Source organism: Cyclopterus lumpus, chromosome 8, assembly GCF_009769545.1.
Source record: "Cyclopterus lumpus isolate fCycLum1 chromosome 8, fCycLum1.pri, whole genome shotgun sequence".
Taxonomy (NCBI): Eukaryota; Metazoa; Chordata; class Actinopteri; order Perciformes; family Cyclopteridae; genus Cyclopterus; species Cyclopterus lumpus.
Genome location: NC_046973.1, coordinates 20,708,581 through 20,724,280, shown reverse-complemented (window position 1 = coordinate 20,724,280; position 15,700 = coordinate 20,708,581). Strand labels below are relative to the sequence as shown.

Below are 15,700 nucleotides of genomic sequence, written 5' to 3'. Positions count from 1 at the left end.
AAGTCTGGGAAAGGTGTTGGAGAGGAGGGCGCTGAAGGAACTGTTATCCATATTGGAGAACCACCCTCTCCACCCACTGCTGCAGGGACAGCGGAGCACTTCCTTCCTATGGACTCATCCAGCTTGTGTCACAAGAGCAGATACAGGAGATCATTCCTGCCCACTGCAATTCGACTTTATAATAAATCACCTCTGGCCAGATCTATATATAACACCGTTGCACTTGTTTGTTTGGTTACATCTTGGCACTATTGTTTTGTTAATTCTATTTGTTGGATATGTTGTGCATTTCTATAATTTATATTGCTTTACTTATATCTTTATATGTATATATTAGCTATCTATGGTGCAGATGACAGCAGTGGACTGGACTTTGCTTTTGTTTTATGGCTCTGAGCTGCTGATCTGTTGACGCCCAGTGGACACTTTGTTTGCTCGGGTCTGCGATCGAGTCGTTCTGAGAATCTGTTTCGAGTGTGGGAGGAAAAAGGGACAGAAAGTGACAGATTTGTTTGGACTTTTTCTGCTCTTGTGACGAGATGTCTAGGTACCACAAGGCAGCAATTGATGGATACTTGGACCTCTTAAAAGAGGCCACGAGGAAGGACCTGAACACTGCGGATGAAGATGGCATGACTCCCACCTTATTCGCTGCTTTCCACGGACATGTCGATGCGCTTCAGCTCATATGTAGCAGAGAGTAAGCATGCTACACTCCTCTTTACTTCCTGGGCTTCATTTCGCAATTAAATACACTTTATCTCCATGACTATCACCTCAGTTCTCTAATGCTTATTGAAATGTTTGCATTTTTGGCTGTATTGTTACACATTGTCCAGTGCGTTTAAGTACTTTTTAAATTTTTTAAAAACATTTAAAAAATTTATTTTATACACTTTATCCACTTTATTCTATTTCTACTCCGTCTGTATATATAATATTCTTCTTGTTTTTTACTCTTTTATCTTAATTCTGTTATTATACTACTTGTTTTTTACTTATTACTGTGAGCAATGCTGCTGTAATCCTGTAATTTCCCCACTGAGGGACTAATAAAGGATTATCTTATCTTATCTTACTAAGACAGATAAATATATACATTTTATTTCAAATTGCCCTATTGTATGTATAATGCTCTAAAACTAAACTAAACTCAAATCAATCGAATACAATGGCTGAAAAAGGGACGTGTTTGATGCCTTTTTTTATTTTTTATTACCACTTAACAGTTGTTTATGACTCAATCTGGGGTTTTTCATAACACATTTTTCATAATAATATAATGAGCTAAAACTTAATTCCACTTTCCTCCCGATGAGCTGAGCCAAATGTTTAATCAGCCAAAGAAAGCCTGAAACAAAAGAGCCCTTTATCTTTGCACACGACCCCAGCCGACCTCCTGCCTTCATTCAACACAACAAAAGACTGGCTTACATCTAGAACAACGTTCTTACTGAAGAATTAGGTTAAGTAAAGATGTGTGTCGGATATTTATTGGGGTGGAACACACTCATAACCTACGTGGCCAAAATTGACTGAAGCTTTTTCCGCTTCGGTCACTGGAATTTATGACAATCAACTTTTATGGCTGTGACAATGAGGCACGGCACAGGAGGACTTTACATCTTAATAGTTTACTTATTAGGCTATCTGTTGGATATTATTTAGTTATTATGTTGTGAGTATATTTTGTGTATAATATACTTTATGTAAAATTGTTTCCTTACATTTAAAGGAATAATTTGAAGTATTTGTTGTTGTATTTGCGTGTATTCTTTCTTAAAGTTTGATCTGAGGTACTTTAGATTTCAGGATGTTATGAATACATATTCCTACTTTATAATTGTGTTTTAATAAGTGTGTTTTGTAGATCAAATCATAAATTAAATAAAACATTTTGTTTTTGTAATCCTTATCAACTGGATAAATATATTATATATTATTATACGATAGAGAGTGGCAAAAATGAACTTTTTTGACTTAGATATCTTTTTTGTCACACAGAGGAGACCCCAACCGGAGTGACATCTGGGGAAACACACCGCTGCACCACGCCGCGGTGAACGGCCACATGCACATCCTCAGCTTCCTGGTCAACTTTGGTGCCAACCTTTTTGCCCTGGACAATGAATCCCACACAGCCATGGACGTGGCTGCGTCTCGCGACCGCATGGACTGCGTGCGCTTTCTAGACGCCGCCGCCTCACAGCAGACCAACCAAAACCCCAAGAAGGTCGCCAATCTAAAGAAGGAGGCCATCAAAGAAGCGGAGAAGCGTGCAAAGCTCTGTGAGAAGGTGAAGAAGAAACACCAGAGCAAGATGGATAAAATGCAACGCGGAGCGGGCAATACTGGGTCCCTCTCAGAGGCCAGCAGGACATCAGCATTCTCAGACGGCGGCACCATGTCCAGCGTCAATGAGCAGTTCTCCAAACTTAGTGCTGCTGATAAATCGGGCTCCCTTTCAGCCCGGGTTAAGGGCACGCTCCAGAAGAAGCTTGGGAAGAAAGATAAAGGCACACTGCAGCGGTTGGGAGGGGACGGGAACGTTGTTTTCCTCAAACCGGAGAGTAGAGCTTCTGAGCAGCCAGAGTTTCTGGATGTCTTCAATGAGCAGGATGAGAGCATGTTAGACGAAGACGGAATGGCAGGCTATGACGATGACAACGACGAGACCGGCCAAGTCAAACAGTCCATCTTCAATCGGCCCGGTCTTGGAGGTCTGATTTTCATGAATAAAATAGGGCTGGAGTCAGAGGACATCCCGAGTGAGAACAACGGGAGTCTCGGCTACCTCGTTCAGAATGAGTTGTTTGAGAGAGAGGAAGACGGTGTTGGCTTCGAGGGGAATGGTGATGCTGATCTGCCCTGGGATCAAGAAGATCTGGGACTGGATGATGAGGATGATGAGGAAACTTCTCCTTTGGATGCATTCTTGTCTGCCATCTCCTTGCCAGAGTTTGCCCTTGCATTCAGCAGAGAACACCTAGACCTGGAGGCGCTGATGCTTTGCTCTGATGAAGACCTGAAAGGCATTCGCATCCAGCTGGGACCCAGGAAGAAGATCATGGAAGCTGTTTCCCGTAGAAAGAACATATTGGAGACCCCTGGCATCGTAAAGGACAGCTCCATGTGATCTAAAACACATTACCAGAGATTTATAATCCAGTTTGAATCCTAAAATGAGTCTGTACTTACTGTAAATAGAGCCAAGAGTTTAATTTTCTGTATAAAACAAACTGTTTCTCTCAACAACTATGTATACTGCAAAAAGTATAACCCTTGTAATCCATAACATAAAAATCAACGTACAAACAGCATGACCTTAAAGCCACATTATCATTGTAAAGATGTTTTGGTCCTCACCATAAATGAGATAACAGAGAGATTTGTACTGATACACGATGTCAAATAAATGAAACATTCAAATCGTTTTGCCTCCTGGTTAATAGACGTGTCTGTGTCTAGTTTTCACTACTTTGTGGGGACTTTGTGACCATTTGGGGTCAACATGCAAGTGAGGAAGGCACAAGCAAAGAAAGAAAGACAATTGCACGTGCACAGCATAAAGAGTTGAAAACAGGTTGTAAACAGATTTGTAACTTTATTAATAACTTCAACTGAGCGAGAAACAGAACTGCGAGTGATCACTCAATCAAAAGGTCCAAATTAAATGAACGCGCAGGCGCCGAAGCGAAGCCGGAAGTACTCCGACGCAACTGCTCTCGACCCGTGGGCGGGACTTCCGGCGTGAGAGCCTTTAAATCTTGGTCCTTCCGGAGTGTGCTCGCGCCGCGGCGGTCACGACTATGTCCACCAGATAATACGCGTCACCGTGACAGCTGGTCGCCGCCTGGTCTCACCTGTCCGCACCCGGTGTGTGTGTGTGTGTGTGTGTGTCGCTGAGCCGACGGACTACTTTAACTCGACAGGTAACGAGGCTCCTTCCTCCGCCGCAGAGCGTCATTAGTGAGCAAATAAACAACCTCGGCTCCTCTCTCTGCCTCGCTGCCCGTCGCTGAGCGCTTGAGAGCCACCTCCACGCCGGCGGTTTCATCCACAGTGACCGTCCGTAACTGTCATGTCTCGTGTGCCTCCGCTAACCTCCCAGGCTTCGCTCGCAAAGGGACACATGGCTGAAATCAGCGCTGGGCCGCCCTCGCCCTCCACGGTGTTGCAGGAGGAGGACGACGCCGCCGCCGCCGCCGGAGCTTTCCATCTGAGCTGCGAGGACTACCTGTTCGTGGAGGCCTGGCACCCCAACGCGGTGCTGCAGGGCCTGAACAGCCTGCGGCTCAACAACGCCTTCTGTGACGTGACCCTGTGCTGCGGGGGGCAGGAGTTCCCGTGCCATCGCATCGTGCTGGCCTCCTTCAGCTCCTACTTCCAGGTACACCCCGCTGTCTGTCTGTCAGGGGCGGGCACGAGGAAACCGGATGTTAAAGAGTTGTTTTAAACATGCAATCCTCTCTGCATTGAGTCGTTCTCTTCTCCCCAGGCCATGTTTTCCACTGACCTGATTGAGTCCAAACAGGAGCGTGTAGCCATCAATGGAGTCGAGCCTCAGATGATTGGCATGCTGGTGAGCTACGCCTACACGTCAGAGGTCTACATTTCTAAAGCAAATGTGCAGGTAAAGTTGCTGCCCTTATCATCCTGTTGTTGTTGTTGTTGTTGTTGTTGTTGTGGTGTCACTGTTCCCGAGCGTTTGCAGAAGCTGTATTCTTTCGGTCCAGGCGCTGCTGGCAGCGGCTAACCTGCTGGACGTGATGGCCGTGCAGGAAGCCTGTTGTCGTTTCATGGAGCGTCAGATGGACGAGATGAACTGTGTGGGCATCCACTGCTTCGCTGAGGCTCATTCCTGCAAAGTGCTGGAGAAACACAGCATGGACTACATCCACGAGCACTTCAGCAGCGTTTCTCAGCAGGTGAGACGCCGACGGAGGGACATGGTTAATGCCTCTTCTGTCATTGTACATTTTCTGGACGGGTGATTAGTTTAGTTAAAAAAAATATAATAATAATAATTTTTCCATTTAATAAAAGACAAAATACAATTAAACTAACATACCAGGGGTGCCGAACGAGTGCCGTTCGCTTGCCGCTGTCCGATTCTCAGAAATGAATCGTGGTAAAAGTCCTTTTTTTTAAAGCAAAAGTAGCGTCTTAATGTGAAGGATTTGCTGCTTTTCATTGTTGTTTCCCATTCGATATGAAGTTGAATATCTTTGGGTTTTCAACTGATGGTCAGAGAAAACAAGTAAAGGCATTATTTTTGCTTTTGTGGGGGACATTTTTCAATGTAAAGATTTCACACCTAACAATTATACTTCCGATAAGATTGTGTTAGCCCTGAACATGTGTTGGCTGATCTCAACAGGATGATTGAACCCGGTCGTGGGTTTCATGTGTGAAAGGAGCTCATCAAAGATGCTCTACCTGGTGGTCAGCAGTCAAACCGGTTGTCATTCACACTTCTTTGTTCTCTCGGGCCTTTTTTTCCACCAGGAGGAGTTCCTGTCTCTCTGTGTGGACAAACTCACAGAAGTCATTGCTAGTGATTTTCTAAATGTGCCTAAAGAGGAGATGGTGTTTGAGGCCGCCATGTCGTGGTTGAATAAATGCACCACTCGCAAACAGAGCTTTGAAAAGGTCAGTTCACACAAGCTCGGGTGCATCCATTTTATAACATACTTTTGACTGAGCCCTGTGACTGATACCCGTCAGTGTCATCAGATCTCTATCCGTTCCTCAAAGGTGCTCGAACATATCCGGCTGCCGCTCATAAGCCCGTACTACCTCCATGATGTGATCGAGTCTCTGGATGTGGTGAAGGAGAACCAGGCGTGCCAGAAGCTCATCTCTGAGGCGAAGGACTACATGCTGCTGAAGGACCGCCGTGGAGAGCTCTACTGCCCCAGAGCGAGGCTACGCAGGTCCACAGGTGTCTACCTACTAATCGCATGTGCTTTCATTATGGGTAGAGGCTGCGTCGTTTGCTTAACTTTCTAGTTTCATATCTTAGACCCCCTTCGCACCTTACACTATAATGTATTTTGGGTGATGGAATTGAAATCTGATAGAGCTTGACCACCAGACCGAAGTGTAAATGTAATCTCATTTTCAATCCACATTCAAGAATTACGTGGCTACAATCTGGATTTTATTGTCTGGTGTAAATGAGGTCCAAGTGACGTAAGTTAGACCTATTTGGTTTCATGTCTATATAAAGAAGTACACGCAAGTTTTTAAATGTTTTTATTTAAAATCTACAAAAAAACCGATGGATGAAAATAATCATTAGTTGCAGCCCGACACACGAGCATGTTGCATCCTAGAGGGATAATTTATATGTCCAGAGGCCAGCATGCCTCGGCTCACTCCTCTGTTCCTCTACCCCTGTTGCCATGACGACAGGGACGGCTGAAGTGATCGTGACAGTAGGCGGGGAGGATGACAAGGTGGTGCTGCGCAGCGTCGAGAGCTTCGACCCCGTGACTAATCGGTGGAAGAATCTGGCCTGCCTGCCCTTCGCTGTGAGCAAACACGGGCTGGTCGTGTCAGGTGAGGAAACGCGAGGTTCTGTTACATAATTTTTTTTTTAAAAAAGTTAATGACTGAGTGGATAAAGATCCATATTGTGAAATGAGCAACAGCGATGCTCAGACGGTGACGTTATCCTTCCCGTCCTCTGCGTCTCTGGAGACTCCACCCTGTATCTGGCTGGAGGAGAGTTCCCCGACGGCTCGGCCAGCCGGGAGGCGTGGCGCTACGACCCCTGCGTCGACTCCTGGATGGAGATGGCTCCCATGAATGTCGCTCGTTCTGAGTTGGGTAAGGCAGTCGTCGTACCTTGTGTCATAACCCACGAGTTCTGACCTTATTTACACTCATTTAAAGTACTCTCTTAACTGTAAAAATATGTAAATCTTCACTGTCAATAGTCTATAATCTCTCCCAAGAAAGCCTTGGAACAAACTGAGCCTTCTCTTGGTAGTTTATGTAAAATGGTGTCATCAGCGACTGGACTTTAATCTTCCTCACACTCAGGCCTGGTGATGCTGGACGGCTTTGTGTATGCAGTGGGAGGCTGGGAGGGCCGCTCTCGTCTGGACTCGGTGGAGTGCTACAACCCTCACACCAACTCCTGGCAGTTCACGAAGTCTGTCAAGATGGCCGTCACGAGTCCCGCTGTGGTGGCCATGGACGGACTGCTCTACGTCACTGGTAGGAAATGCAGTCTACACGCACATTTTTCTCTTGGTTGTCTTTTTTTTTTTTACTTATTGGATTCACACATTTGTTTTTTTCTGTCCCGCTAGGTGGTGCGGTTCTAGACGATGGCGACGGCACAGACCTCGCTCAAGTGTACAACCCTAAAACCTCTGAGTGGACAGAGGTTGCTCCCATGCAGATCGCTCGCTCTGGTTCAGCTGCTTGCATGCTCAAAGGAAAGATTTATGCGATAGGTCTGTGATGCGCACAACAACAACAACAACAACAACGCAGCAACCGCTTTCATGAAATCCAATTAAATCTCTTGTTCTCCCAGGTGGATGGCACGCCTCGACGGAGAACACCGATAAGGTGGAGTGTTACAGTCCTAAGACCAATCAGTGGACCATGTGCGCCCCCATGAAGGAGCGACGCTACCGGCCTGGCGCTACCGTGGTAGATGGAAAGATCTACGTCCTGGGAGGAGAAGAAGGCTGGGACAGGTGAGGGGCCAATTTGGGAAACATTAAAAATGTGCTTGTGAATCTAATGCTCCTCTAATGCCAGCAGGAACTTGTGCAGGAGGAATTTACTGGCTTTACCTCTGTGCATCCACTCAAACATCAAAGTCACGCAACAAGAAATATAAAGAATTGTGTTTGGAAATCTGACTAATTTATCTAATCTTCATGGTGCAGTTTAAATGCAAAGGAAAAGTGTGCAAAGGGTGCTGAAGTAGTTCCTGTGCATAAAAAACAACTCTTAATGCTGATCACCTGTTGCGCGCAGATATCACGACACTATCGAGAGGTACTGTGACGAGACGGACACGTGGGAGATCGTCGGGGAGATGCCCACCAGTCGCAGCTGGCTCAGCTGTGTGTCCCTCCAGCTGAGGAAGGACGCCGAGTGACAACTGAGCGGCGTCGGCGTCGGAGGAATTCTTTTATGGTCATTCTTTGCACCATCCGCAAGGGACGGTACACCATAAAGCTCAGCAACGGAGATGCTGCCTGGATTCGGCACAGCGCTGTTTGAGCTGTTACTGGCGCCAAAGAGTAGAAGTTTTTTTTAAAAAAAGAATCCGACTGCTTGTGGAATAACCCTCTTTTGGCACGGTGAAGTAAGTAACTGACAACTCGGTGAGCAGTCCAAACTAACGCTGTATGTTTATGGTGCTGTTTTAATGTCTGAGCACTTTCTCAGCCAAAAAGCTTATTTAAAGTTTATTTTTGTATTATATTGTGCTGTATTTATTTACTACCTGTGAAGAAGACTTAAAAAAAAGTAAACATTTTTGCTCTGTCAAAAGATGCTCAATTTGCCAAAGAATCTACTTTTCAAAGGTCAACTGTGAAAAAGTTGTTTAAACATGAGCAGTGTTTTGTAATTAAACTTTGTACGAATGATTGTCTTGCCACTTGTAATATGTTGAGTATATTTTTGTAATGTGCGTCATACATTTTAATAATTTTAAATGTGGACTCTAATAAATAAAGATTTCTTTTATTTAAAAGATGTTCCCCTATTTCACAAATGGCTTAAAAACAACAAACGCAGGACTTGGTCAAGAAATGCAAATAACTGTTTGTCATTGCATGTAATCCAAGAGCCCTGCGTTGTTCATTTTAATTGTTTTAACCTAGACCGACTATTTAAAAAAAAAAATATACATATATATTTAAACTTTGACTATTTAAACAGCCAGTGGACACCAATGGTTTCAGAATATTACACTGTTCTACACGTAAGAGACCATAAACGAGACGTGACAAGTACAAATGGATTGTAAACATGCAGGTTTTTAAATTATTATTATTAATTTGAAACTACTTTGCATGATGAAGGAATTGCATTCAACAGATGTCTGAAACGACGGTTAACCATCCAGACACGACAAACCCTCCACCTGCCGTGAGAGTTTATCTTGAGATCCTCTGTCGTCTTTGATCGGCTACGAGACGCAGTGGGTTGTGGGTAGACGTCAGTCCGCCGCCATATTTGTCTTTCGGTACGGGTCGAAGGAGAGAGTCTGGAGCCATGAGAGGAATACGGTCTCTAAACGTCCTCCCCGTGAGTCTCGTAGGGTCCCGTCCGATCCGAGCTGACCCCTTTCCGCTGGTTTCCTCTCGTCCTGCTCGCGAGGCGCGTTTAGCTCCACGTTAGCCTGCTGGCTAAGTTAGCTCGCGATGTGTCTAGATAACTAGCTAGCTAGCTGTCTCACGTCAGGTTTGAATGCAGGGTTATCGTACAACACCCCGGACTCGTTCCCTGACACCGACACGGGATGTGCCGTCAGGCGCGCGTGCTGTGTGGGAAGTCTGCGTTTAGCTCTGTCGCTTGTTTTCGTGGTTCATCCGGATGCGACCTGAAGGTCATCTCTGAACTTCACGCATCACTTGTTTTGATCGAGATGTCTAGAGGTAAACCACCCTCTGTAGTTGAGTGACATCCGGGTATTTTAAACTGGCAGCCTTGTTTACAGGACACACGTACGTGCACGTCTTGGTGTAACGTGTCTAAAGCTTGCACGGGTCATGTTGGGTCGCACTATACTGACGCAGCCAACTCTTTACGACAGGTGTGTGTGTGTGCGTGTGTGTGTGTGTGTGTGTGTGTGTGTGTGTGTGTAGGTGTAGGCGTTACCCTCCTTTTAATGTTGAGGCTGTCAATGTCTGTTAAGCCTTATATAGTGCATATATAGACCGTTATATGGTGCATAAGCGTTAGTATTCATTGGGTTGATTCACAACAAGTAAAACTATCAAACATAATCGGTGTCTCCCTTGTATAGTTACATCTTGTATGTTGGTTATAACCAGGTCAATCGGAAAGGGATTTATTTATTTTGGTCCTTATCTCATCTGTATAACCTTCAGAGGCAACAGGGGGTGCACTTATCAAGTAAGATAAAAGGAACGTAATGTTAAAAAAATATATTATTACTTGGAGGAGGTGTTGGGGAAAGGGTACCTCTGGAATCTCTCAAGCACTTGTGTCCTTAAATCCGAGTTAGGTAGGCGACAGCTGCTGCTATGAAACGTTAGATGTCATGTTACTCTTTAGGGATCTAATGTGAGCCTGCTCTCGTGCAGCGCTTGCAAGAAAGTAAAATCCTCTTCCAGTCCGCTACTGAACTGGACCCAAATGTTTTTGCACAACTTGAAGCTGCACCACTTTCTCCCAGAAACACTGTTTGGTTGAGTTGAGGGCTCTGGTGTTCCCTTCCCACAGAAACGCTGCTATGCCGCTGCCAGGAGGAGCGTCTCTCTGACTGAACCCCTCACGGGCCGCGCGTCGCCCTCACCGGCACCGCTCCCTCCCCAAAATGTCCAGGTAGGTGCCGCTCTCGCTTATGCGGCTGTTGCACGTCAAACTGAACATGTATGTGTTTCAGTATATTTCAGTAACATGTTCCTATTTGCGTCTTCAGGTGTCCAAGCTTCCGAACGGTCTGGTTATCGCATCGCTGGAGAACAATTCTCCCCTGTCCAGCGTCGGCGTGTTCGTAAAAGCCGGGAGTCGATACGAGACTGTGGAAAATCAGGGCGTCGCTCATGTGCTGCGACTGGCAGCAAACCTGGTAATTTTGTGAGCGTGTCTTCTCTTGGCGGCTTATTGTGGGGGACAGTTTGCTCTCATTTACCTTTTGCAGTGTGTATCGTAAAACAGGGTCTCCCAGCCCACGACCTGTTTTTAGATCTTGTTGTACAACAACTTTTTGTTTTGTAGACTACTCGGGGTACGTCTGCCTTCAAGATCTGTCGCGGTGTAGAAGCACTGGGGGGCAGCCTGAGGTCACTGACGCATGCACACACTGAACGTCCCTGCGTTCCTGCTATAAATACATACCAGTGTGACCTAGCCCACCACATTGAACCAACTGTGTCGTCATCTGTTTATCTCCAGTGTGACATCATCAAGGGAGACCACCGTCTACACGGCAGACTGCCTGAGAGATCACCTGTGAGTCCTTATGTCAAGTCTCTAATGTCGTTCTACTACAGTGTTGGTGCCTCAGTATGCTTTAATGTTGCTTTATCTGTATGTGTGCGCAGAGATTCATTATTTGAGTTTTTGGTCAACGTGACTGCAGCTCAGGACTTCCGGCCATGGGAGGTGAGCGACCTGACGTCCAGGGTGAAGATCGACAAGGCTCTGGCTCAGCAGTGTCCTCAGATAGGTCAGTAACGGTAAACAGTTCAGCTCCTAACCAACTTCAGCAAAACATTGTTGTTTGGGGTTTTTCTAGCATGTTCAGTTGAATTGGAGCAACATTTTACCGATCTGACAAACGCATGTCCATTATTTACTGGCAATTTCTCATTTGGCCTCTTAATTTTGGAGGGAACAGAAATTGTGCATAGTGGGTTGTTGATGATCATGTTAACAATAATGCTTAAACACAGTTAATGTTCCAACTTCAAATTGTTTTCTCTCTTGTTACATGTGTCAAAAATAATAATAAAGTATAATTTTGGAGGTGTAATTCATTCATTTAACCCTAACCATGGAGAGATGAGGAGAATTATGTCTCGTTACTGAAACTAAAGACACTCCAGACTTTAAGGGTGACTTGCTTTGTGTAATAACTTTTCTATGTTCTTTCGCAGGTGTAATTGAGAAATTGCATGAAGCAGCGTACAAAAACGCCCTGTCCAACTCTCTTTACTGCCCAGACTTCATGGTCGGTCACGTCTCCTCCACACAGGTATGGATATCTTTGTTTGCACGGCGTGTGAATAATCCGAACGGGGCCTCTTACACCTTTCTCACACCTCTCCGTATCGCCTCCTTGTAGCTGCAGACATTTGTGGAGGACAATTTCACCACTGGCAGAATGGCTCTTGTGGGACTTGGTGAGTGTCTCGTCGGACCGCATGGATTTGTCACTGCTGCTTCCCAAACTCATCAGGTTTTGGTTCTCACTGCTCTTTTAAAAATAATAATAAGTAAACTGTCTCCTCTGACATGTCATAAGGCCTCTGACCAAAGACATAGAGGTGTAGGATCCACAAAGCAAGCAGTGATAATGTGGGTTTTTAAACATGTCCCAATGCCGACTCAGCCCATCATGCTCCTCTGGATGTGTTTCATGGGTGTGTTTCAGTTTGCGAAGGTGATCTGTGTTCCACTTCAGTTGTATGTTAAAGTTAGTTTCATCTGATCTGTGCGTTCAGGTGTGAAGCACTCCGTCTTGAGGCAGATGGGGGAGGGGCTCCTGAGTGTCCGCAGTGGGGCTGGAGGGCCTGTGGCTGAGGCTGTGTACCGTGGAGGTAAAACTCTTAACTTCAATCGTGACATCACATCTTTTGAGATCTATCGATTTGTCATGATGCTATGTTGCGTCTGTGTGTGTGTGTGTGTGTGTGTGTGTGTGTGTGTGTGTGTGTAGGGGAGCTGCGGGTGCAGAACAATGACGACCTGGTGCACGCGCTGATAACCAGTGAGGGTGGTGTGATGGGCAGCGCGGAGGCTAATGCCTTCAGCGTGTTGCACAGGATCTTGGGAGCTGGGCCACATGTAAAGAGGGGCTCAAACATCACTAGCAAACTGAGCCAGGGTATTGCCAAAGCTACCACACAGCCCTTTGATGTAAGTAAAAACAATTTAAGCAGTAAGGCATTATTTGTTTATTGTAGGAGGGTGTGTTGCATTAGTTATAGATGCAGAGTTTGTCTCCTAATGTCAGATGTCTTTCAGGCCACAGCCTTCAACACCTCGTACTCTGACTCCGGCTTGTTCGGCGTCTACACCATTGCACAAGCTGACTCTGCAGGAGAGGTGATTTTTAAATCCACTCCTCTCGAAGACAAACGAAACAAATGAAACTGCATCTAAAATGTGTTGCTTGTTGCCGTCGTCTGTGTAGGTGATCAAAGCTGCCGTTGCTCAAGTGAGAGGCGTGGCTGAGGGGAACGTATCGGAGGCGGACGTCACCAGAGCAAAGTGAGTCCACTTGGTAACGCTGGACATGGAGGTGAAGCAGCTGTATACCATAATATTAACGTGTGTGTGTGTGTGTGTGTGTGTGTGTGTGTGTGTGTGTGTGTGTGTGTGTGTGTGTGTGTGTGTGTGTGTGTGTGTGTGTGTGTGTGTGTGTGTGTGTGTGTGTGTGTGTGTGTGTGTGTGTGTGTGTGTGTGTGTGTGTGTGTGTGTGTGTGTGTGTGTGTGTGTGTGTGTGTGTGTGTGTGTGTGTGTGTGTGTGTGTGTGTGTGTGTGTGTGTGTGTGTGTGTGTGTGTGTGTGTGTGTGTGTGTGTGTGTGTGTGTGTGTGTGTGTGTGTGTGTGTGTGTGTGTGTGTGTGTTTCTGCATAGGAACCAGGTGAAATCAGAGTACCTGATGTCAATAGAAAGCTCTGACAGTCTGCTGGAGGAGATCGGAGCTCAGGCTCTGAACACCGCAGCGTACCAGCTCCCTGATGCGGTTTTCCAGGCTGTAGATGCCGTTACCCATGACGACGTGATCATGGTGAGTGTCTCCTCTCCTGCCTATCTTGAATCATCGTGTTCAAATCACATAGACGCCCACATTAAGCGACTAGCTGGTGAACATAGTGGAGCTTTAATAAGCTAAAGAAACAGGTGTTTCTCTGAGGAGTTGGTGGAGCCCAGAAACAGCTTTTCAATCACGAGTCCACATGCCAATGTTGCTTCATATCTGCTGAATGAGTAAATAGGCAAGTGTTTGCTAACCTGTTCATGATAACAGCTTTATATGGTGATAATGTGTCGCTGTTGTGCTTACAGAAAAAATAACAATGAATTCAGCTTTACGTTATTTACATACCAGACTTTAATGTAAAATGGGAGAATTTTGTCTTCAGGGCTTTCTACCAGAAATATTTGTTTTAACCCAAACCATGATCTTTTCCTAAAGCTAGTTTTAAGTTGATTTGTTGCATATTCCTAAGGTGATTTCTGGCAGAAAGCCCTGTAAGAAAACCTCTCCTATGTGTGTCTTTTATTTTCACTTTTAGTCAAAGACTCCAAAGCTTTTTGACGAACGTAACAGTGTGTGTGTTTAAAACAGAAATAACTTGAGATAAATGCAGAAACATGTAGTTACAAAAATGTATTAATCCAAGAATGCAGATGTATTTGTGTGTTCAAACTTACATATACTGTACATACTACTTTTAATGACAGTAAATGGAGTTATGTACTGTTTGAGTTATAATACACAACATGACTAACTAAGCAGTACATTTTAAAACCCTCTCTTCTCTATTTACAGGCTGCAAAATCATTTGTTGATGGCAAGAAGACCATGGCAGCTAGTGGACAACTGGCGAATACACCATTTGTGGATGAAGTATGAAGATAAAGTCAAAGTATTGATTTCTAACTTGGTCTTGCTGTGCCTGGCTGCTTGCAGAGGAAAGAGGACCTTAAAGCCACAGTCTCCTGCAACAATTCATTTGATGTCACCAATCATTTGTAGTCCGTCCTGTAAGCACCAACGGAGAGCCAGACGATCATGATGCAATTTCTCTTTTGGTTTGTTTTTGTCAATTTAACTGTATATCTATGTAAATTAAAGACCGTAATAACTGCTGGTTGTTGCATGGATTTGTGTTTTGGCATAAATTCAGATATTCATTGTTGCATAAAGAGTATGAGGGTCATCAAGTGGTTTAAAGAGCTGTTCAGGCTGCAGCTATTTTTAGCAATCAAGATATGTTGTTTCACTCGGTGACCAGTAGGGGGCCCCAAAAACAAACGTGCAGGATTGAAAGTTGCCAATGTTGAACATTCTCCTGTTTTTGCTTGTGCAGAACAGTTGTGGAATAAGTAAGAGTATAATTTACTAAAGTAAAAGGAAATACCAGCTAAATATATTCAAACAATCAAAATATACGTGCTTTACTTAAACAAGTATAACAGGTATAAAATACAAGGTGTACCCTAAAAATAAGAAGCTCTTATGTTTAATTTGTGTTTGGTGCACCTGGAGCAAAACAATTTGCTGCCTTTTTGCCCAGAGACTCAAAGTACTTGTGATGGAATAATACTACAATGTTATTAGTTTATGGTAAATATATTTAGGATTGAAACAAAGTATTACCGATTAAGCTGTTTAATTGTTTATCAATAAAATGCAAGATTAGGTGTGAATTATCAAATCATAATTTCTCAGAGCTCGTTTAATTTCAAGATACTTTATTTTGTTCATACATACAAAACTTACTCTGGAACTGGCGATAGTTTGTCTTGAGCTGGTTGAACCCCGATGTTTGCGTAGTATCGCGAGAAGAGAACGGGAGCCCCCTTCCTGAACGTGAAGATACTGAGCTCGTGTGTGTGTGTGTGTGTGTGTGTGTGTGTGTGTGTGAGAGAGAGAGAGACTCGCTGCGTGGGGGTGTTCGCCTGATGTCATTTGGCAGAAAGGGAGGCTGAGCTAACGGGTGGCAAGCACAACAATAACGTGACCGCTTTACCGGACACCGGGACTGGCGACGTCTCCGTGGGAGCTAAATAACGTT

The 15,700-nt window shown here is 44.9% G+C and overlaps 3 protein-coding genes across 4 annotated transcripts; all 3 read left to right on the top strand.

Annotated features, from left to right (window-relative positions):
- Positions 1 to 539: 539 nt before the first annotated feature.
- On the top strand, positions 540 to 3,136 carry anks4b (ankyrin repeat and sterile alpha motif domain containing 4B). Its single transcript, XM_034540094.1, has 2 exons — positions 540 to 700; positions 2,005 to 3,136. The coding sequence occupies exons 1-2, from the start codon at positions 540 to 542 to the stop codon at positions 3,134 to 3,136; spliced, it is 1,293 nt and encodes a 430-aa protein (XP_034395985.1).
- Positions 3,137 to 3,752: 616 nt separating this feature from the next.
- On the top strand, positions 3,753 to 8,624 carry si:ch211-256e16.3 (kelch-like protein 20). 2 transcript variants are annotated; one of them, XM_034540399.1, is made up of 12 exons: positions 3,770 to 3,932; positions 4,112 to 4,390; positions 4,499 to 4,633; positions 4,737 to 4,928; positions 5,509 to 5,652; positions 5,758 to 5,944; positions 6,418 to 6,564; positions 6,706 to 6,834; positions 7,051 to 7,227; positions 7,323 to 7,469; positions 7,553 to 7,718; positions 8,005 to 8,624. In XM_034540399.1, exons 2-12 carry the CDS (start codon positions 4,133 to 4,135, stop codon positions 8,126 to 8,128), a joined length of 1,806 nt encoding a protein of 601 aa, XP_034396290.1. In that variant the 5' UTR covers positions 3,770 to 3,932; positions 4,112 to 4,132; the 3' UTR covers positions 8,129 to 8,624. The 2 variants fall into 2 exon arrangements, with proteins under 2 accessions (XP_034396291.1, XP_034396290.1); XM_034540400.1 differs by having other exon boundaries at positions 3,753 to 4,390.
- A 530-nt stretch (positions 8,625 to 9,154) lies between these two features.
- LOC117735575 (cytochrome b-c1 complex subunit 2, mitochondrial) lies at positions 9,155 to 14,769 on the top strand. The gene is made up of 14 exons (XM_034540268.1): positions 9,155 to 9,288; positions 10,450 to 10,551; positions 10,649 to 10,798; positions 10,948 to 11,012; positions 11,125 to 11,181; positions 11,274 to 11,398; positions 11,829 to 11,926; positions 12,017 to 12,074; positions 12,396 to 12,491; positions 12,611 to 12,810; positions 12,919 to 12,999; positions 13,088 to 13,164; positions 13,533 to 13,686; positions 14,452 to 14,769. Exons 1-14 carry the CDS (start codon positions 9,256 to 9,258, stop codon positions 14,533 to 14,535), a joined length of 1,380 nt encoding a protein of 459 aa, XP_034396159.1. The 5' UTR covers positions 9,155 to 9,255; the 3' UTR covers positions 14,536 to 14,769.
- The last annotated feature ends 931 nt before the right edge of the window (positions 14,770 to 15,700 follow it).